Source organism: Acyrthosiphon pisum, chromosome A3 (genome assembly GCF_005508785.2).
Source record: "Acyrthosiphon pisum isolate AL4f chromosome A3, pea_aphid_22Mar2018_4r6ur, whole genome shotgun sequence".
NCBI lineage: Eukaryota > Metazoa > Arthropoda > Insecta > Hemiptera > Aphididae > Acyrthosiphon > Acyrthosiphon pisum.
Window position 1 is genome coordinate 8,648,785 of NC_042496.1, and position 23,213 is coordinate 8,671,997.

Consider the following 23,213-nt stretch of genomic DNA (forward strand, 5'->3'; position numbering starts at 1 on the left):
TCGTATATATAAAATGCTAATATAAACATTCAGTGAAATTTTCAAGTTTCTACAGTCACTGGTTTTTTAATTACAACAAAATAAGGAAATCACTACATGAGAAATCGAGTGAATATCCAATGTTGTAAAAATTTGAATTTCAAACGATCATAAAAATTTAATTTCACTTTCTTATAGATATTTTTTGTTTGATAAAGGTAGATAATCTTATAAGGAATCTTGTATTACTTTTTCATATCTTAGATTTAAAAAGAAAAATTTTTATGAATTGCTAACTCGAAATAATTTGCAAATTTTCGTCATTTTTTGAACTTTAAATGCTTATAAAAAAATACTGTGACTAACGATTTTTAATATTTTTCATCTGGCTTTGAAACAATATACTAGGAGCCTTCTATTAAATTTTCAAGCTTTTTTATCCAACAAATAAAATTTAATTGATATTTTTAGAAAAAACACTAAAAAAAATGGAAAATGAAAATGTCCGTAAAGTGCTCAAAATAAATCAAAATATTTTGAAAATATTTTGGTATATAGAAAATGCTAAGATAAACATTCAGTCAAAATTTCATGTATTTACGGTCATTTTTTTTAAAGTTACACCAAAAACCAAATTCAATTTTGAGAAAAATCGATTTTGCGTAAAAATTCCCGTTTTTCCTTAATTTTTCTTTTGTTTTTCCCGGCGCTTTTGAAAACTACTGGGAAATTTAAATTTTGACCTCCCCAATGCATCAACGATATTCACTTTCTGATCGAACAAGATACTGAAGTTGAAAATCGTAGCATTATTTCGACTACTTATCGTGTACACAGACACAAAAAAAATAAAAATAAATAAAAAATAAAAAAATAAAAAAACACACATCATTGTAAAATCAATACATTCATCGTTCCACTCAGAATTTAAAATTAATTCGGAACATTTTCATACTCACTCACCTTTTAAAACTTCTCTGGACTTCCACAAATAATTTAAGACCAAAATGAGCTAAATCGGTCCAACAGTTCTCGAGTTTTAGCGAGACTAACAAACAGCATTAGATTTTTATATATATAGATGTCAACATCCAATTAACAAATAGTGGAATCGCCTAATCTTCAATTTTTTCGAGAAGAGAGAGAAGAGACAGACAGGGGCGAGAGTGAAGAGACTGCAGATTTTTATCTGCTGCCTATTTATACTCTTATTTGAAATAAAAGAATATATTATATTGAACAATTTATCAAATGAACAATTTTTATTTTTATTAATTATGGTGTTAAAGTATATTCAAATTTGTATCTATTGCTTAAATCAATAAAATCATTAGGTTTTCAGTTTGAATATTATTTGATTCTTTAAATTAAGTTGCTAAATGTATTTAATGCATATTTTTAAAAAATATTATAAGAATAATATATTAATTTCAAATGAATAATTGTTAATAAATCATTACTCTTCAGTTTGTTTCATGTCTGGACTATTTACGTTCATTTTTAGTTAATTAATTTTTTTGAGTCGCCGGATCGAGTGTTCGAATCGCCTGTTGTGTAAAGTAAAGCTTCCAGAATGTCAAGATACATCGATTTTCACAAAAAATACCGTTTTTAAATCATATTTTCGGTTTCGGTTTTCAATTATAATACCGGTTTCCAATTTTTTTCAGTTTCGGTTTTATAACGGTTTAATTATTATGGAAAATTCCTTTTATTCTAAAAGATATTATAATTAATACATAATTTGTTGTGTTTATCATAAAGTATAAACGTCGGTATAATTATTATATATTTATCTTTAGTACAATCAATTTTAAATTTTGGTATTAAATTTTGGCTCTGCTCAATGCTCATACACTATTTATATAAGTAATTTAAAAAGTACATCTAAAGATCTAATAAACTAATTAAATATATTCTAAGCAACTGATCTATTAATAGTAACATTAATATCTATAACAACTACCTATAATCAATCAACAAATCATGACTATCGTACTAGATACCAAAATAATATTAATTTGATCAAGTAAAATTAATGTAACTCCACTTGTGTTAAACGAATCCACTATAATATGCTGGATTGATTTATGTTTCCAATTTAATATAAATATATTTAATTTTCAAAATTGTTTTAATACAGTATAAAAACTTTATTAATAAATGAATACCATGAATAGTATATATATTTATGTTTAGTTTCAAATAGATATTAGATAGGTTACCTACTATTAATTTATATACCTTCTTTAATTTATATCAGTCTTCATTGTATATTACTACTAGCTCTCCGAGCGTCGCTGTGGGAGACTCCCAAGCCCCCCTAGTTGGCGAGGAGTGTTAACCGATGTCAGAAGCTGCAGTAGTCTTTTGGTCTGGTCCACGAGGCACGAACTATGATTATGATCATAGTTCGTGGTCTGGTCGTCGGTCACGAGCCGGTTGGTGTGTGATAAGGAGGTCTGGTGATAAGGTTAGGACCACCGCGGTTCGACGTGTTAGCCCGGGTAAGGAACAACGTCCGCCGACAACTTTTTTTACTGCCGCCGAAAACGCGACATTACGTGGAAAAAATTAAAAAAATTTCGGGCATCCGTGCAAATCATGTAGTCAACGTATTTTTTTGGGTGTCTAGCAAATCAGTCACCTCGAATGACGTTCACCGTAGTAATAGCCAATAGGGGGAGGCTATAGGACTTTTCGGATAGCGGACAATGTGCGATGGCCGGGTCACGTCATCAGGTATGCAATCCGACTGCGTCGGATCGCGGACAGCGTTCATTACTGCTACCGAAAACGCAAAATTATGTAATAAATTACGTGAAAAAAGTTTAAAACATTTCGCTCTACACTCTCCGCGATGTCAATCCGCACCGGGACTCTTTGCGAACGAAGGTACGGCCGCGAGCGGCCTATTAATTTAGCGAGGAACGCGAATAACTGACCAACGGGGACAGTGGCGTAGCCAGGATTTTTTTTCTGGAGGTGCTGATCAACTTTTACACTTTTACACATTAAATACGTACTAGCACAAATAGATAGCTGAAAAGTGTTAATACAATATATTGTACATTTTTAAATATTTTAAATACAATTTAAGACTTTTTGAGCTACTATCGTAGACCATTAAAATAATTTTTAACATTTCGGGGGGGGCTGCAGCCCCCTCAGCCCCTCCCCTGGATACGCCACTGAACGGGGAGATCAGACGTTTTAAAAAGGGATAAAACTCGACATTTCGACGAAATACGGACGCGCGTGGCCTATAAATTAGCTGGGAATGCGAATAAAATCTGAATGGGGTCGTACAAAGTCCGTAAAGGCGGTAAAGCTGGAATTTTGAAAAAAAATCGGAAAATGTTCGTTAAATATAAGCCGGAAGTGATTACGAAAGGTAAATAACAAAAAAAACTACCGAGTTGAGAACTGGAGTCAAATCTATGACTCTTAAACCCATAGGCGCAAATAGCGTTTGAGATTTGGGGGGGGGTTCGCGCTAATAAGGCCTTGCTTTGATAATATTGAATAAGCTTAAAACAAAATGTAGGAAATGTTTGGGAGGGCTATGTACGTTTTTTGGGGGGCTTAGCCCCTAAAGCCCCCCCCTATTTTCGCCTATGCTTAAACCGTTGCACCGTCCGCGTCCCTGCATATCCGAACGCAATTATAAACATACCTATAGAATAGTCGACTCGACTCGAGCTAGGATATTTTATTATATAATTAATATTTATACATTTATTTATTATAATATATACATATATCTACATACCGATACAGTGGCTATATCTTGTATATTTATGCCAAATCAAATATATGTATAAATACCAATATAAGGAAGCCACGGCGTGACCGAGTAGGCAAAATGACGAAAGGCAGTCAAATATAATATAATAATAACACAGTTTATTGAATCAAAAAAAACATGAAAATACCTACATCAATAAAAAAATCGAACTTTTCGTTGCACGTATTTAGTGCCTGCTCGACTAGAGTCGACAACTCGACTTTTCTAAAAAATTATCGATAAACACGCGCGATGGCGGCATTCGGTTTTCACGTTATCTCCGCCGCGAGCAGCTTGTATATTTAGCGGGGAACAAGGAAATAAGGTACTAGTGGGGACGCAGGAAGTTTTCAAAGGGGGTAAAGTTGAAAAATCTGAAGAAATTGATATCTTCATACATAAGCTAAATTATTTATATTAATAGATTAATAAATAAACTAATCAATAAAATATAAACACTAAGTCCTTCGTAAATATACCTTTTTTTTCTGATATTATTATAATAATAATATTATCAAAACCTGCATCCTAAGTAATTAAATGAATTGAACTCTTTCCCCACAACAAGCGTTAGCTTATAGGGGTTTAGTTTTTTGTTTTTTTACATTTGTTGAAACTTAAACTCCACTAGTGGAAACAACGACACTCGCACAGTCGCACTGGAACATCATCTGTCACGAATATGAGTTTAGATTGAATTACAAATTTGTAACAATTATTTAATATTTGAGATATTTTTTTTTTTATGATAAGTATTTACTTTAAAGGCAGGGATACCGTTTTTAAGATTAACATCCGTATTTATGTGTGACATAAATTGACTATCCATACGGACATAAATCTTTTAGATTGATCGACTGTCACCTGATTAACCACGCCTCTTTCATTATTTACCAAACACAAGCACGACCGGAATTTAATATAAAAATAACAGACTACAGACAAACTAATAATTTTCTTTGTTTGATAGGTACACTAATAATAAATAACAAGGCTGGGCAAGTTAACGATTTTTTTTAACTCGTTAAGTTAAGTTATTTTAAAATAATTAAGTTAAGTTAAATTAAAAATTACTCGTATTTTTTTTCGTTAACTCGTTAAGTTAAAAGTTAATTTAAAAAAAAAGTAACTTAACTTATTGTTAAGTTAAAATTTGCTAATTTGCAAAAATAAAAATTCCAGACACATAATATGGTTTGTTAGATAGTTTTTCTGGTTATTATATAAAGTTTAAACTTCAATTAGCTATAACTTCGAAAATAACTTCGTGTGCCAAATTCTGATTTCACCAACATTTTTTTTACCCAAAAAATGACTAAGTCCCCCAAAAAAAACCCAAAAAAAGGGGTGTCCCGTAAAGGAGAAAAGTTCCGTTTTTCTTTACGTCCAAGAAAATTACTGGGGAAATTTAAAATGATACATCAAAGAAAAGACACATTCAAAAATTTGCATTATTCTTCGGACGAAAATTAACTTAATTTAGATATTTTTGAAATAAAATTAACTTGAAGTTAACACGTTAATCTTGAAAAAAAAGTAACTTATTAAGTTAAAAGTTAATTTGAAAAAAAAGTAACGAGTTAATTAACTTAATTAAAATGAACTTAACGTTTTAACTTAATTTTAATTTTTAACTCGTTAATGCCCAGCCTTGATAAATAATACCATTGATGACGAAATTACCTATACTTTAATTAAATTTGTACACACGGGTTGATGTTTTCAAATTTTTGACACATTAACACGCGACGACGCAGCTCACAGTTGATTTATACATTAACAAATAACAGCTGTAAAGATACTTACGACGTATACCCATGTAGAGCGAAGAACAAAAATATTAACATATTTTAAAAACATAATAAATAGCTATGACAATTCAAAAAAACGGCCAACAAATAAACATAGTATAATTAATTCATTGGTTTATGGACAGAAAATAGTTCTCGTGGTTTCACAATCTGAATAAATAAATGCAAGATCTAATGATATTTATTTATACACTGATTATTATATCTTTTTAGTAATAATCAAGTTTTAATAGTACAAAAATACCCGGAATTCCAACGACTATGGATTTAATTATTTGGATCTCTTACATAGGCCAGGGTGCAAAAACAAAATATGTTCTAGTTGTAGGCTCGTTTTATTGGGATAGGTTAATAACAAGTTGTCTACGATTGCTGTCCGCGGCAGAGATCAAATACGATAATACCGCGTCGACAATCGACATCACCGCTCAATGTGTTTAGAGAAGTGTAGAACATAAGAAGAGTGGGGCGTTAATAGTAGGTAGAAGTGTGTGTGTGTGTGTGGGGGGGGGGGGGGGGGTGGGGTGCGTTTAGCGCTAAACGTTATACGAGTCCGGAGTCTCATAAGAATTATTTGCTTCAAAAATGGACATTTTCATATTTATATTCCCTAAAAGACGGTCACTAATGTGTACGGAAAAAAAATAATAGGTGACTTAGGCCCACCTAATTCAAATATATCAAGTTACACCTATCAACATTCGTAGGAATGGCCTATTAACAAATTTAAAGTTAAGAATATTGCATCTACTGCATTCTGTAGTAGGTATTTAAGTATTTATATATTGGTTTTTACATTTTTACATTGTAATTTCAAGCAGTGTGTATTTTTAATCTGTAATATTTTCACAATAACTATTCGCTTAAAAACTAAAAAAAATTGTAAAAATTTAATTACAAACATAAATAATGTTCTTATATTAAAGTTTGAAAATTATAGGCCAATTCACTCTAATACGTACAGTAGTATCCAATGCTAAAAAAAAAATTGGCTCGGCTAAACCCAAATTCGTTACGTTTGGGAAATGGAGGGAACCAAATATGCGCGCGAGGCGTCCTCTCCAAACTTAAGACAATGGTATTGGCGAAAATAGGGGACTTGGGTCTTATATTCTCCCAAATAGTCCTCAACAAGTACTTACACATATTTTTTTTATAATTTTGAAAATTAACCCAATTACTAAGAATGTTGGAAATAACATTTCTGATATGTGATAAAAAATTATAAACACGGGCGATGAGAAGTGATTTTTCCGTAAATCTTGAATAATACACGACCCGACCATGTAATATTTTATAACACTCGAGTTTGTTAGATACTTACATAACTTGCTAGTTGTGGAATGTAAATTATGTAAAATATAGTTGGGGGTATAGAGCTATATCCTGCGAAGTTTTAAAATTAGTATTACTGTAGACCCTCCAAAATTAGGCCATTTACGCTCTTTTAAACAAGCACTGCACATTATACTTAAGCTTACCTTAATTTGTATTGGTTTGTTCTGAAGAATAGAAGGTTGAAAGACCTATTTGAAGATAGGTACCTAAGTAGTACATAATATATTATATTAATCTTTAGGGAGCTTACTTAAATTATTAGTTTTAAAAAATATTGCTTTACGGTAGTAATAACTATAATTGTGAAATTGTCCAAAACTAATACCTATTACTATTTGATGTTTTATATCAGTTTAAATATTTCATTTTTATTGATGCCTATACATAATGCTATCAATGTAGACTTTAAATAGGTACAGTGAAAAGCTGATTTTTTTTGTATCCATTCTTATAACTATTAATATCACTGAAATGTATTTATTTGTTAAATTGATTATTGACCTGATTAAAAATGTATCGCAAAAGGGTAAGGAAGCTAAGTATCTATAGAATAATATGTCCTATATATATTTGTTAAAAACTGTTTAGAGAATTGAAAATAATATATAAAATTAAAACTTATACTCAATTTCCAACAATTTAATTGGTTATCAATAAAATATTATAATTGATTAATTTGTATGTAGTTTATGTACTAATGTTTGTTAATGAACTCATGTCATTTTTTATTATAAGAATATTATAATATTGATTGTATGATCCAAAAACACATACACGATTATTTTGTGTACATATAAAAAAAATCTATTACCATTAAAATAAATATTTTTATATTGGTGATTTCCACTTTTTTCACAAACTGAAGAGTAATGATTTATTAACATTTATTCATTTAAAATGAATATATTATTCTTATAATATTTTTTAAAAATATGCATTAAATACATTTAGCAACTTTATTTAAAGAATCAAATAATATTCAAACTGAAAAACCTAATGATTCATTAATGATTTTATTGATTTAAGCAATAGATACAAATTTGAATATACTTTAACACCATTATTAATAAAAATTAATGTTGTTCATTTGATAAATTTTTCAATATATATTCTTTTATTCCAAATAAGAGTATAATAAAGGCAGCAGATAAAAATCTGCATTCTCTTCATTCTCGCCCCACAATAAATAATTGCTTCAGTGCTCGGCCAATAAACCAGCTAGTCATTGCCAGGGGAGCGATATCATTTAGGACCTCAATCTTCTCTTATTTGGAATAGAATATAATAATACTGTTTACTTTTTCCCTTATTGTATAAGATTTCATTTTAAGGATAAGATTTAATGTTTAGAATGCATTTACAATATACACTAAATTAATTATTTAAGCACCACATGTGAAAAAAAAATATTCTTTTCTTTTAAAATTTTCTTGGCATTTTAACAGTAGTTGAGGAAATAAAAATGCATTGATTTTGTTGAAAACCGAGTGTCAAATTGGGTAACTGGTTTAATTGATAGCAAGAAGCAAAAAAAAAAAAAATTATAAATGATTGAATAAAAAACATTCAATAATGGAAATGAAAAATATTTCCTCAAATGTATATACCATTTTACAAAATAACAATAGTATCACGGAAAAGTAGAAGACAGATATTTACTTTTAATAGAAAAGGAACTAAATAAATGTTATCCTATTCCGTTATATTAATTATTCCTAGTTATCTTTATTACAAAAATGGTTGTTAAATTGGTTTGCAAGTCGGTAGAATTTGACATGGATGTTATATTTCCGCACATCAGGTGGTATCAATAGATCAACATGATTAAAAAAAGAGGAAAAAATAATAAGAATAAGGCCTAAAATCCATATCTTATTATTTTTTTTTTTTATCATCTGGCCGCAGCTGGAATTCGCATATATGATTTTCTAAACTCCTCCAATTTGTTAACTAATTTTTTTCTCTTAAACCTAAGGGCTTCTGCAATTATGTCATTAACATAGGTCAATTGGATAGACGCTGGACCTTTTAATGTACTCAAACAATGGAATAATGCTGTATAATCTGAAAAGAAAAATGTAAAAAAGCAAAAATATTGTTTTATTAGTAAAAAAGATGCACTTATTATTTTCACTATATATTTATATTTACTCACAATTTTACAGAAGGCGAATGACGCCCAATTAAAATATGAATTATACTTACTTTGACCAGGACGTTTAACTTCAATGAATAAAAGTTTCTTAACTTTTGCATTGTGTTGTTTAATGTCTAACAACTCTTGTTTGGACAATTCATCAATTTCTTGATTCATATTAGCGGTAATTGTTAACAAGTGTTGACGAACAGCATTTCCTTCCGGAATTACTGGAACATGATTACATATATCGTTTGGCACAATCTCGTCATCATCAGTATCATCATTAAAATTATTTTCATATGGTTCAAGAATTGGTGGTGGAGGTGAAGGACACATAGCCCTAGGGTAACATTCACCATTAACTGGAATTGGAGTTTCTTCATCTAAAATTGCAATAAAAAAAATGTCAAATCATGTATGTCAATAACAATATTGTAGACACTATTTTCTTAAGTTAGTTATAAATAATGAAATACTTATATTAAATTTGTTTTCTGAATATTAGTAAATTATGGAATAAAGATTATATAAAAAAAATAAAAAATAGATAGAAAATGTTATATTAATCGTTTTATATGTTTTCTTATTGAAATAAAAAAATGAAAAGAAAATTATTATATGTTACTCAAGTCAAACCTGTTTCTCCTCCATTAGGTAAAAGTATAGGTGGAGTTTCCACTATTGAATTAATAGGACAGAAAGGCGCAGGTGATGGTGATCTGGGTCGTGGTGATGCACACACATGTCTTGGTAAAGGTCCAGGTTTTCTTCGTGTAGGACTGCTATCTAATGCTCTTTTAGAACCAGCTCTAGGACTTGATGATCCACTTCCTGCTCCAACCATGTCAACATCAGCTTCATCTACCATCATTCTCTGTTGAAAAAGATATTCATAGTATGAAATATATAGAAAAAAAAAATGTTTACAATATTTTAACACTAACTTTATCAATTTTGAAAGGATTTCCAAACATGTGTTGTCTAACAGGCATAGATTCAACTTCTCGCAGTGGTGATGTCATACGTTTTAAATATTCTTGATAGTTACCCATTTGACTTACAGGCATTGAATGCACAAGATCTAATTATATATTTTATATAAAATATAAGTTAAACAAAATATATTATTTTCATTTTTAATTTACTTACCATCTTCAAAAAACCTGGTTTGAGAGAAATGAGAAAAATTATTTTGCATGTTTTTGACTACTTCTAAAAGTTTACTTCTTGATATGTCAAACGGATTACGAAAACCAGAACCACCAGTTTTATTACATTCTACATTTTTTCTTTTAGCTGTACCTACTACATAGTTATTAAAGTCGTTTAATTGTTCTCGCAGATGAATGAATTTATCTAAAATTAATTATAAAAATAAAATTTACTTCAATTCATTCAAAATCATATTTTTTTTTATTACTTTGTAGTTGAGGATTTGTCGTCATATCTTTTTTGAGCAATGATATGTGATTTACACGTACATAATCGGCCAAATTTAAATTTGTTTTAGCGGTTTGTTTGTTAGTAACTTCAGTGCATAATCTATTATATAAAAAGAATATTGTTAGTATAATCAAGTTAAAAAAAAAATGATTTTTCTGATATACAATACCTATCATATTCCGTTTTAGCTTGGGTTTTAAGACGTTTTAAATAACTTAATACAGAGTAGCTTAATGAAGCATTGTCTGCAGTGTCTGGCACTAACGAAGTTACTACGGTACTAGGCACACCCATCCTTGTTAATGCTCTTCTTAAAGGCTACAGATTGGATTAATTTTAATAAAAGTAAATAACTAAATAAAAAGTAAAACATTTAAATTATTTACAGCATTATAATATCCTGGTGTACTTCTTAAATAAGCTTGAAATTGAGCTCGCCATTCAGGAGTTTGTTTTAATCTATGTACTTTGATCAGTTCATCAAGAATAGGTAAGAGTAGTGGGTAATTATAAGGTAATACAAAAAGATTAACACAGGATAATGTTGTACTGGCTTTTAAGTAACCAAATGGATGCATCACTTCTGGAGTTTTATAACTGTTAGCAACAAAAACCTAAAATAATAAAACAATATAAGTAAATTAATTTTAAATTATAATGTTTAAGTTTAATATTGATTACCTGCCAACAAAGTGTAGGTTGTTTCCTTGATAAAATAAATTGTGTAAGTGGACATGGTTCTAATTCATATTTGTCAAAAGGTAAACTTTCTATCACCATAGGTTCTTGGTTGACACAGGAAAACTTAACTGTAGGATGAGCACATCTTGGGGGCTATTATAACAAACAAACATTTTATTTATTTAAACGTAAAATTGAAGTTAAATTAATATAATTCATATGATAGTAGTTAATAGTAAATACCAAAGAATTCATTGTATTTTCAGGCCAATATGATTCAGGTATAGGCCAAAAACCCATAGGAAACCCTTTTTGAGCAGATTTTGGAACATGAATTAGTTTACGACAATTATGCCAAGCATTGGAAGGTGGTTGAAGTACATTGGGAATACCATTCACTTTATTCTAAATAAAAATTTGATATTAATCATAAATTAAATAAATTATGATTTATTTGTAGAATCTTACTCCATTTTGATGATTTATATGGTCGGTATTTCCAAAGCTTATTTTTCCAAATTCTTCATAACCAATGTCTATATCCATGCCATTTTCTTTGTCAATTATTGGTAAAGGTTCTGGACCAATTTTTTCAAAATTGATTACTACACCACTTTGTATTTTTTGCACTAAACTATCAATGCATTGCATTAATACCCTCTGTGAAGTTATACAATATGATCGACCTAATACAAAAAATATTTTTTGTTTACAAATTAAGATTATGGCATTAAATAATAAATCAGTAATAAATCATAAATTAAGCTTTAAGTTGTAACTTATATAATATAATAGTTCTTTAAAATTTGAATTAAAAAAATACCTCCAGTGACTTCACACATAGCATCAATAGGAGATGTATCATTGGCAACTAGTCCAGTATCACGATCTACAGTTGGTGTGCCAGACATTCTTAACACTAAAGAAAATAATCTTTGATCCCAACGAAATGGTTCTCTAGTCATCTCCCATCCAGGTATGGGGTTTGTCATGGGTAGGTTGAATTCATCAACTACATTTGATGCATTCGATAAACGCCCACCATCTGTTATAACTACAATGATACATGGTTCCAAAAAAAATGGAGAACGACCCTGACCATATGTGTCTATACCACTTTGCATACGATTTATATTTAGTATGTCAAATACATTTTTAAGTGCTAAGCCCAAAGTAGTCATCTCGGCACAACGTAAATTCTTCAATTGGTTCATGAATGCACCAATGTTTTCTTTCCAACCAGCCTAAAAATAAATAAATAACAGAATTATATTAAAATTCTTAAATTATATTCATACATTTCTTTTTTGAAAACCATACTATCTCTTTGCAAATGATAACAGAGAGAATATTATAATATATAAATAGGTAGTCTTGTTACAAATTTGAAGATACTTCGATAGACATCACTATGATAATTGTCTTTTAAATTAAATTAAAAAAATGAGATATTTACCTAATTAAATATTTGATAATGATAATTTAATTGTGTATTATCAAAATTATTTAATTGATGGTTTAATAATTAATGTTTTCAAAACATATATTTATTTAAAGGGATCTATGATTAAATTTAATATTTTAAACAATTAATAATTAAAAATAGGTAGGAAGTTTCAAAAGAAAGTGGGGGACTCATGGATCTGAATCCCCAGAATTTTTTTTAAAAGTAGAAACAATTACAGTGAATATTGTATACTGTCTACCTATTGTATTACAAATAATTGTATATTTTCTTAAAGCACTATGAACGAGAATAAAGTTTTTAAATAGGTATTGAACATAAAAATGTATTCAGTAGTCAGAAGTTACCTATTTATCTCGTAGGACATACTATTTATATTAAAAAAACCCCCCCACCAAAAAAATCAAAAATTGTTTTTCAGCTATGGCCTTGGGTATCATATTCATTACAATAAATAATATAATAATTAACAGTTTATGTCAAAAATGAAGCAATTAACAATAGTTCGATGAATTATGAATATATAAAAAAATATATTCTTGTACCTAACATAAATTTGTTTTTATTTTCTTCACGATTTCTTCATATTTTTAAAAATATTTGAACCTCATACAAGCCATATTTTAGAACTATCCCTTAGGAATTTTCTTTAATATTCAAACGACCAATCCTGGCTCATTCGTTACCCGTTGATTATGAATCTTTTACAGATTAAACCTATAACAATAAGACATCAACACTAGATAGTACATATCCAATAGATACCTTGATGTTGGCTGGCGGCTCTTCAAATGTTAACAACATGTATCTATCACCTCGGCTCTCTGATGATCGCTGTCTAACCTATATAAGCGGGAAAAAAAAAATTTAAATAAAACAACCAGTTGAGTCGGTTCATCGCGACGTGCAAAGGCGACAAATGAACCGACAAGAAGAGTGACGCGCGGGTGGGCCGAGGCGCAAACCTTGACAAAGGACTCGACGGCTCCTTTAGCGATGTCCAAGAGCGTTGGTCGGCCACCCATGTAGGTCCGCTGGCACATGGACGCCGAGGTGTCGATGAGGAACACTATGATAGTCATGCCTCAGGAGCGGAGGGTCGCGCAACGGAATTCAAAGACGATCGGCGTGATGACCGCCGCCGGAGTGATACATATTTTGAAATCGAAACGGGCGCGGAGCGAGGCGGACGAATGTGACGCGGAGATGACGTTATTGCAACCAACACGAAACGTGGTGCGGAGCGGGCGAGATCATACGTGAACGGTGACGGCCATTTTTTACTGTCGTCAGTGGGAATTCGGTGCCTGTGCGGTCGGGAAACTGCAAGTGGAGCGCGCGCAAACCGTCATTCAGCAGTGGACTTTTACCATTGCGTCGTTGTCAGAAATGACTAAATGAGCTCGCCGAGAGAGGCTTGTCGATTCCGCGAGAGCGCGCTGCACCGCCGGCGCGTAACCCGTTCGACCACCGCTGCGGGAATCAACAAAATTTGCGCGGACGGTGTTGCGGCGTTTGCGGATTGAGGGGTATGTTGTTTAAGAGCGTGGGGTAGAGGGAGGGATAAATCATAAATCGACGGACGTCGGTCGACGTTCGAAGTTCGAACAGTCAATCGACCGACGATTTAGTGATTTAAAGCGACTTGCGGCACTAGGACACACCCCTCAACCCCTGCATCGACTTATTAAGATAGAAGCTAGAAAGATAATTATCTATAGTATAATTATCGTCTATTCTCGCGACGAATGACGATCGCAGTATCGCACGGTATCCATATTGGTTCGATCGGATTCAAGATCCTGTAATCGAATGGTTTGTAGCACGGACGGCACGGTCTTCTACAGTACGACCGTGGTTTGTAGTTTTGTGATTTGTACGATCTGCTATCTTTTCTTGTTATCCGCTGGACTTGGACATAATAGATTCCTAGCATAATGAATTATTATCATTACTCCTATCTCATTACAAGTCTTAAGTTATTCCTAAGTCCTTACTATGGTAGTCACAGTGGACTGTGTTTTATGTTGTTACTTGTTAGTAGTTGACAGTTGTTTCATGTTTGGAAAAAACCACAGATATAATATACCACTATATACTAGTATACTACTATTATAGTATGTACCTGTCATCTGTGGAAAAAAGTCAAAATTGTCACCAGCGAGAAATGATTTTTACATGCGACCATCGACCGATATTTTGTCCGTCGTGGTGGCTGCACTGTATGAGTCAATGACATCACCGTTTCCGAACATTATGTGAAATACATTCTACAATATACATATCTCCCGCCTCCCGGTGGAACGCGGTCTACGGTGTCGGAGTGTGGAGTGTCCCGGTGTCCGACACAGCGACACTCCACGTCCCCACGACAGTCGGTGCCGCAGCCGCTGCTCAGTGCACAGTGTCGCAGGACATAGTTGCACACCGCAGTTCGCACCAGTTACCGTTGCGACTCGGTGGTGCTGGTGTGGAGGTCGATGGAGCCATATGCCGCTAGTCGCTTCGTTTATTTTAGAATTTAAATTTTTTCTTCACAATAGTTCTAGGTAAATTAACATCGACCCCAAGTCCCATTCGTGTTCACGACAATGTCAGTATTATACGGTGCTATCGTTCTCAATAGTCGTAATAGGGTGGATTTTCTCACTGAAATTGCCATTCTTTTACATCAATAATTGAAGAATCTCAAATAACATACTTTATTAAAATATTATTTATTTAAAATTTAAATATACCTAGGTAGTAGGTACCTATAGCTAATAACCATTTAAACATAATATGTAAGTATTTTAGCATTAATTTTATAATAACTATTTTTTTTGTAAGACAAAATGTAATCTATTAATATATACACTATGTAGCACTGCAGCAGTCTAGTACTTAACAGTTAACTATTCTAGGTATTTTAATGTATTATTTTATATTTATATTGTTATTTATAAATTTGTAACATAGTTTGTTACTGATTTACTAAGTATATATAAGTAAGAATGTTAGATATTGTTGAATACTCTTATCAGACTTATTTTAAAATGTACCTAGTACCTATAGGTAGCTTAAATTTTAATAATTATGAATATTCAAACTAATATAACATATGTATTATGTATCTAGGTATCTGTATCTATACCCATAAGTACTGGGTAGTATTTTATCATATAAATACCTTGTGTACCTATATTATTATATATTTGAATTAAAACTAAAATTGTGTAAACTATAATATTATCCTATAAAAGTATTAAGTTTTTATTTTAGTATTTATTTATTAAAATTATCAAGTTTAATTTGGATTTATCAATTTAATATTTTTATCCAATGTAATGTTTGAATAATATGTACCTAATCTTTAATCTTCCCGAGTATTTTAAATAATTATCATACATTATATGGGTATTTTGGTATTTATATTTATATTATAATATTGGATTTATTTTTAATTTAGTATATTAATCTAAATAAGTATGTCTATTAAAATATTTTTTAACTAGTTTTTCAAATACTTTAAACATTTTAGAATTATTTTAATTAGATTTATAAACTAGAAGTACATAAATACATAAGTACATAAATATAATTATGAAGTATTACAAATTTATAATAATTTTAGAGCTATAGGTATTAATATTATTTATTAAATTCTTATTGTTTAAATATAGTGTTTGCTATAAACTTCAAAGATTAAAATACCTTATTTTTTTCATGGTATCGAGAACCGGAGGGGGAACTGCGTTAGCATTACGTCCCCTAAGATTAAAATACCTATCTTAAATAAACTTCTCAAAATCTTATTTATGTTAAAATGTCAAATTGTGAAGTTGTTTATACCTACTCTGTACTCGTTTGGCATATCAATGGTACCTACCTATTTTTAATTCTTGAAAATACATAGGTACTTGCATTGAATTAATTATTAGTGTATAATTTATTCTGTTAGCATATTTCTGAATATATTCTAGTATCTTCTGACTTCTAGTGATTTGTGATAAACATGCTTTTAAAGGTTACCCGTTATAATAAAATAAAAAATGTAAATTGAATAGAAAAAAATAACTACATGTAATACCTATCAATAATTGAAGCTATATTTAACATTATAATTTATAATTAAAACATATCACGCTTTAAAATACGTGATATGTTTTAATGTAAATGTTAATTTAATAACCACTAACCAATAATATATTGTTAAAAACTAGAAAGTAGAAAGTCTTGATTAAAAAATATTACATTTATTGATCACTGTGTTTCTTATACTTAAGAATTTGTATGTTACTTGTATTTTAGTGTTTATAAACTGTCATATACATTAGATTTTTTTTATGTTTTTGAGATGTGTTTCAAAAACCTTTGAAGATTCTAAATTAAAATAATATAAAGTTAATTTAATATCCATACTTTATTAAATATTTAGGTAAGTAACTAATATTAATAATATTTATAATACTATGATAAATAAATATGAGGGTGTTTACTATGTATTTTGGCTATATATGATTTCATAATAAATTCAGATGGGATTCTATGTTCTTATAGTGTAGAATGTAGGTATGTAGGGAACTAGGGAATACATAAAATATGTTAGGTAGGTACCTATACAATTCTCATGAATACAAATTTTGTATTTTCATGCTATCTGCGGCTCCATAATCTATGAGTATTATCATTACTACTGCTCAACGCCTAATACCTAGCATCAGTTAGTGACTATTGACTACCACAATTATTATGATTTTAACAGATAACGTATAATTGGGTGAACAGACGTTAGTTGTGTATAAAACATATTCTAAGATATTGCACAAATTATAAATTGTTACATGGCATGTCACTTGTCTTGGCCTTTAATTGACTATTAGTTATTAATTATTACACATAAGCAACACTATTTGTAAACATAACATTTAATAAAAATCCATTGTATTTTTTCAATTTAATTTTTACCATAAAATTATTTGTAATATTTATACTCTGGATATTATTGGTTTTTGGGCTCTGCCTAACACTGAAGAAAAAAAGTAGTTAGGTTGTTTTAAGAACACAATATTTAACTTACACAATATATTTTTCTATAATAACTAAGTATATAATTATATTCTTGTATTACATTTTATATACAGTTTCCAAAAATTGGGAAAGATGATAATCTTAACTCTTAAGAATATTTTTAAATATTGTTTTGATAGGAGTAGAGTCTGCATCTGTAGACCTCAATTCGTTAATATAATTATTTTGATAAGCACACAAATAATGTTATATTTTAACATAACAATATTAGGTATATTACAATAGTGGATTGTGGATATGTAAATTTTTAAAATAGTTTTATTTTATTAAGCTATTGAGCACAACAGTTATATACTTATATTCAAAGTAACTACTTTACTTATTAATTTGTGCTTATTTTAAGTTATATTTTTTTGTTTTAATTGTAATGTAGATACTAGATACCAATGGCTTTTCAAGAATTTAATGATACTGGTTATTGGGGTAAACCTACAGCTACCATTGATTGGTGTGAGAAAAATTACGAAGTAAATTATTATGTTGCTGAAATGTGTAAGTGGATCAAAACTTAAAAATAGTAAATATTTTAAGTATTTTTTTTAAATTTATTAAAGGGAACACCATCAGTAATTTAATGATGATAATACCTCCATTATGGGGCATTTGGGACATGAAAAAACAAAAATTTGCACAAAGATTTTTTTTTTGTTATTCATTCATTTTGGGTATGTGGAGTGAACAATAATATTATTTTGATAATTTCAAATAAGTATGTGACATTTTTAGTGGTTGGTTTTGGCAGTTTGGCGTTTCACATGACACTTTTGTATGAAATGCAGTTATTTGATGAATTACCAATGGTTTGGGGAACATGCTATTGTGTTTATTGCTTGTAAGTTTATTAAAAATCTAGTTTATATTTAAAATTCTAGTTTAATGTTTATTCTTTTTTTACAGATCAATTGTAAAACATGATATGAAATCTAAGATTATTCCGAATAAATTATTATTATTAACATTAATAATTATAAGTATTGGATTTGCAATAATCTATCTTGCTTGGCCACAACCATTACTGCAACATTTTTGTTATGGTATACTAGTTGCTATATCCTTAGCACAGGAAATCAAATTAATATTAGAATTTAAATGTGCTGTTTGTAAACGTATGTTCATTGTTGCAATAGCGTTGTACCTGTTTGGGTTTTTTTTGTGGAATATAGACAATATACTCTGCAAAAATATTACGTAAGTTTTTGTTTGACACATTTTTAAAGAATCACTATATATTTTCATATGTACTTTTTGAACTACCCAAGTTGTGGCAGTAGCTGTTGCATAAATTATTTTTAAAGCACACACATTAAAAAATATAGTTTGAAAATTAATTTTTGTTTTATATGTTGCATAATGATAATATGTTAGATAGTTAACATATTGAGCATCTAAAATCCCACTTGCCATTTATCTTGACAGTTCTTTAAACTTTTATTATGTCTTACATGACTACATATTCAATTGTTACAAAGTTACTATCAAGTATCAGATTTTTTAAAACAGCCATGCTTAGGACCCAGTTGTGTATTCAGAAAATAGATGCTCAAAAAATATTAGTTATACTTTTTTATTTTAGATTCCGTAATACATTATACAAATTACTTTTTTGGTGGATTAGACTACAAGTTGCCGAGCACCCAAGGCCCCCACCCCTTGTAAACCGTGCTTGTTAGTGCCTAATTAGTAATTGATAATAGAAATTATTATTATTATGATTTAATACAATACATATTATGTTTGGATGACACATTTAGCTCCTATTTACTTTCAATACATCAATAAATTTGTAATGATTAACTGTATGCAGTATTGGTATTCTAATCTTGGTAATCTATGAATAGATTTACACAATATGGATATTCATATAATGAAGACATTTCCATAATGTTAAAAAAAAGTCTATTTCACGAGTTATCCATATTGTATTTAAAAGTGGACGTCTACTTCTCGGAATGAACAATTTCATTAATTAATGAATGCAACATATATATATATAAAATATTTTCATTTATTTTTATATCTACTGTAGTACCTAGGTGAAATCTAACTATCTATTTATTTTTTTTTAAATGTATAGGATCTTAAGAGAACATATTCCAATGTTTCTTCAACCATTCACTCAAATGCATGCCTGGTGGCATATATTTGCAGGCTATGGAGTTTATATTCAAGTTCTATTTTGGTAATTATTTTTAAACATTTGCTTTATTTAATAATTTGATTGGTTTAAAATTTCTTAATTATTCCCATTTTAGTATTCACAGCACATATGATTACCATAAAAAATATAAACATTCAAGTGTGCTTTTACCAGAGCATATGTATTTTAGTATACGTTGGCAGAAAACTACAAAAAGTTATTAACCTTTCAATATAAATCCATAGTAAACAAGTATATTATTTTTTGTTATATACTTATTGCACTTATATGTATTTTGTTAAAACCTAAATAAAACTAATATAGTATTTAGATACCAATTCAAAATTAAATTATTAAATTTTTTTACTATTATTTTACTGTGGTAGTATTATTTTTTATTTGAGTTACCTAATTAAATAAGAATTTATTTATTATTTCCTAATTAATTTTAAACAAAAAATTTGATTTATTTTAAATTTGATTTGGAATTGGAAGTGATAAACCTAATACCTATATCATATAGAAATTAATTCTACTTGTTTAATTAATTTATCTAATATGTTTAAACTTTTTGTTATTTTTAGATCAATAATCAAACCATGTAAATCACTGTTTCCCATTTTTTTTTGGTTTTTGTTTTTATATAAGGGTCACTTTTTTCACAGATTTTAGATTTAGAATAAATAAAAACAACAGGTCTTACACCGATTAGCAGTAGTATAACAATAAGAAACAAGTCATGATTATTATCGGCCTGTGTAGTACTTATTGTTATCTGCTTGCTATTATATTCGACTATTAACTGTAAATACAACAACATAAATTAAAATAAATTATATGTACAAATGAATACTATTATTTCATAAAATTTGTAAATGGAAAAAAGTCATGGACCACCTGGCATCTATGACAGGCCCAAGTACTTCTGGTTGGGAAACACTGATGTATATAATTCGATAGTCTGTTGAATTAGAAAGGATGTGGATGTACAGAGTATCTTGCTTTTTTTAAATATATTATTGAGGCGCACCTTTTGAGTTTTTATATACTTCATAAGCATAGCTGTCTATATTTGATTTTTGTAGCTTGAGTAACTTACTGTCTCACAAGTTTCACAATTATTAGTTACCTATATAACAAGTTGCTTTCATAAAATGATTAATTTAGGTATAAATAAAAATGAAATAATGATTCCTATTTGTAAAATTACAAGTTAATACAAGAAAAATTAAACTTTAGAGTTACAATGTTTTGTAACATAGAAATTAGTTACCATCTAACTTTGCTATCAGGATGTACACACATTTTTTTTACAAATGTATGTATCTTTATTACTATTAAGCACTGAGTACAATTATAATTAGTAAATAATATACATAAAGACGATCTTTCTTGTTAAAATCAGTACTTTGAAATAATAATTTCTATAACAGAATAATAGTATCAATTATATTTTTATTTTTACATTAACATATTCAATTGGATATTAATTTAACTAATTATATTATAATTTCTTGAAAAAGACACAGTAAAAAAGTTCAAAAAGTTTCATGCATCGCAATTATAGTTTGGAGATTTAATATAGATTGTTTTTAAAATATAAATCATCTTATAAATTTCCTAGAATTTTATTAGAAATAATTTTGTTAATGTGCCTATTGGTGACTGAAAGCTTATCAATAATCAGGCTGCCGGGGGGTGGATCTGTAACGGGGAACATGTAACATAACATATAATTGATACACAGTGTCCCCGTTACATCTTATCAATTTCAATTGCCAATATATTTAACAAATATGTACTTATTTTGGATTATGTGAGCCTTGTTTAGAATCGTTATTGAATGCTGTGATTTATGCTATGATTTTTGGTTGGCTTTACCTTTATAAATCTACCCTTCAGGTTTCAGTAACTCATCTTCTTTTTTCTAATTGATAGCAGGTGACTGCTGCTCATCAGCAGTTAATGATCTTGGTCAATCAACCTTCCATTTAAGTTCTGCACTTTTATAGCTAATTTATATTTAAATTATAAGAAATATACATATGTGATATATTTACTTATTTAGTTTAATATGTATATTATTTATTTGTTTAAATTGTAAGTTTATAGAATATTTTAATTATATTTGGGTAGTCAATTAAGGATAATATTATTTACTAAAATTTATTTTTGTTGAATTATATGTTAAATGTTGGTCCATGGCTGAGTTAAAATGTATACAACGACTCATTGAGCTTGTTTATCACTTAATTTTAGAAATTTTGTTCTTTTTTGTTATATATTTTAGTACGTACCTAGTAAATTATACTTTAATTTTTTGTTTGTATAAAGTTTATATAATAAATGTATTGATTGATTTGATCAATGTAGCTCAATAATATGTATAATTTTAAATAGTTTATTTAAAATTAAATAAATGTATAACTTTGTGGACATTATATTAAAAGGCACTTAGTTGCTTATTCTAAATTTAAATTTAATAGAAAAGCAAAAACAAAAACAATGTTAACATGTTTTTTAATGAATGATTTATAGTTCTTTGAGTAGGTATACCTTGTATTATAATTATATACCTTTATCTAATCAATGTAGATATATTTAAATTGTATCTTTAAAGTTTTAAAAAACAACAATAAAAAATAGAACATTTAAAATAATGTAAAATCTTATAAAAATCAACTGAAAAATAAGTAACTTTGTGTCTTTTAGGGTCAACAATGGGTAAAAAAAATAGAATTGTTAATAAACATGCTTTGTGAATTATAAATTAACTTAATACAATGTATACAAATATATAATACACAAATAGTATAATACAGTTCTCATAAATAAATGATATAATACACTTAATACATTTTTATTTTTATTTTATTTTTAGTGCTTTGCAAATGTTTAATTGCATTTATGTTACTTGGCTCAATTTATTTTATTCGTGATTATTAATTGTTATACCTTTATATTATAATCAATTGGGATAACAACAGAATATATGTTATAATAAATATAATAATATAATAAATATTTTAAATAATTTGGACTTTCTAATAACTAATAAAGTACAAAAATTCCTTCTATGTTAGTTAATTTTAACTTTGATACAGTGTCGGCCTGGCACACCAAAGGCCTGGGGATCAGTTTTGTAAAGGGGCCCTATAAAAAAAACGTCGTTTCCAGGTCGATTCTGCTTTGATACTGACATAGTACAGTCATGAAATGACAGAAATACCTACTATTGGAATTTTTATTTTATTAATGTCCACATAATAAATTAAAAAATCGTTTCTGTGTAATTTTTAACTGACCAAAATTAGTTATTTTTTAATACCTTATTTTATTATATTGATCATTGACCAGTGGCA

The 23,213-nt window shown here is 28.9% G+C and overlaps 2 protein-coding genes across 7 annotated transcripts; one reads left to right on the forward strand and one right to left on the reverse strand.

Moving 5' to 3' along the window:
* Nucleotides 1-8,405: 8,405 nt before the first annotated feature.
* On the reverse strand, nucleotides 8,406-14,070 carry LOC100164318 (integrator complex subunit 6). The gene is made up of 14 exons (XM_001952826.5): nucleotides 13,610-14,070; nucleotides 13,410-13,487; nucleotides 12,003-12,423; nucleotides 11,648-11,865; nucleotides 11,423-11,584; nucleotides 11,180-11,332; nucleotides 10,885-11,112; nucleotides 10,668-10,816; nucleotides 10,476-10,597; nucleotides 10,205-10,411; nucleotides 10,000-10,136; nucleotides 9,692-9,929; nucleotides 9,121-9,438; nucleotides 8,406-8,979 (listed from the first exon to the last, which is right to left on the reverse strand). Exons 1-14 carry the CDS (start codon nucleotides 13,724-13,726, stop codon nucleotides 8,807-8,809), a joined length of 2,721 nt encoding a protein of 906 aa, XP_001952861.2. The 5' UTR covers nucleotides 13,727-14,070; the 3' UTR covers nucleotides 8,406-8,806.
* Nucleotides 14,071-14,968: 898 nt separating this feature from the next.
* On the forward strand, nucleotides 14,969-22,873 carry LOC100166338 (alkaline ceramidase 3). Of its 6 annotated transcripts, none has more exons than XM_008183892.3 (8): nucleotides 14,969-15,427; nucleotides 18,088-18,206; nucleotides 18,269-18,379; nucleotides 18,441-18,546; nucleotides 18,612-18,902; nucleotides 19,789-19,893; nucleotides 19,967-20,067; nucleotides 21,790-22,873. In XM_008183892.3, exons 2-8 carry the CDS (start codon nucleotides 18,101-18,103, stop codon nucleotides 21,861-21,863), a joined length of 894 nt encoding a protein of 297 aa, XP_008182114.1. In that variant the 5' UTR covers nucleotides 14,969-15,427; nucleotides 18,088-18,100; the 3' UTR covers nucleotides 21,864-22,873. The 6 variants fall into 6 exon arrangements, with proteins under 6 accessions (XP_008182114.1, XP_029347387.1, XP_001952860.2 ...); XM_029491527.1 differs by having other exon boundaries at nucleotides 15,013-15,427; nucleotides 21,793-22,873; XM_001952825.4 differs by having other exon boundaries at nucleotides 15,013-15,427; nucleotides 19,967-20,103; nucleotides 21,790-21,867.
* The last annotated feature ends 340 nt before the right edge of the window (nucleotides 22,874-23,213 follow it).

Coding starts and splice junctions, on each gene's coding strand:
- LOC100166338 (XM_008183892.3), top strand. CDS start 18,101: ATGGCTTTTCAAGAATTTAATGATACTGGTTATTGGGGTAAACCTACA. Junction 18,207..18,268: donor TTATTATGTTGCTGAAATGT/GTAAGTGGATCA, acceptor AATTTATTAAAG/GGAACACCATCAGTAATTTA. Junction 20,068..21,789: donor TTGGCAGAAAACTACAAAAA/GTTATTAACCTT, acceptor TCTAATTGATAG/CAGGTGACTGCTGCTCATCA.
- LOC100164318 (XM_001952826.5), bottom strand. CDS start 13,726: ATGACTATCATAGTGTTCCTCATCGACACCTCGGCGTCCATGTGCCAG. Junction 13,488..13,609: donor CCGTCGAGTCCTTTGTCAAG/GTTTGCGCCTCG, acceptor CCGCTTATATAG/GTTAGACAGCGATCATCAGA. Junction 11,113..11,179: donor AACCTACACTTTGTTGGCAG/GTAATCAATATT, acceptor TTATTATTTTAG/GTTTTTGTTGCTAACAGTTA.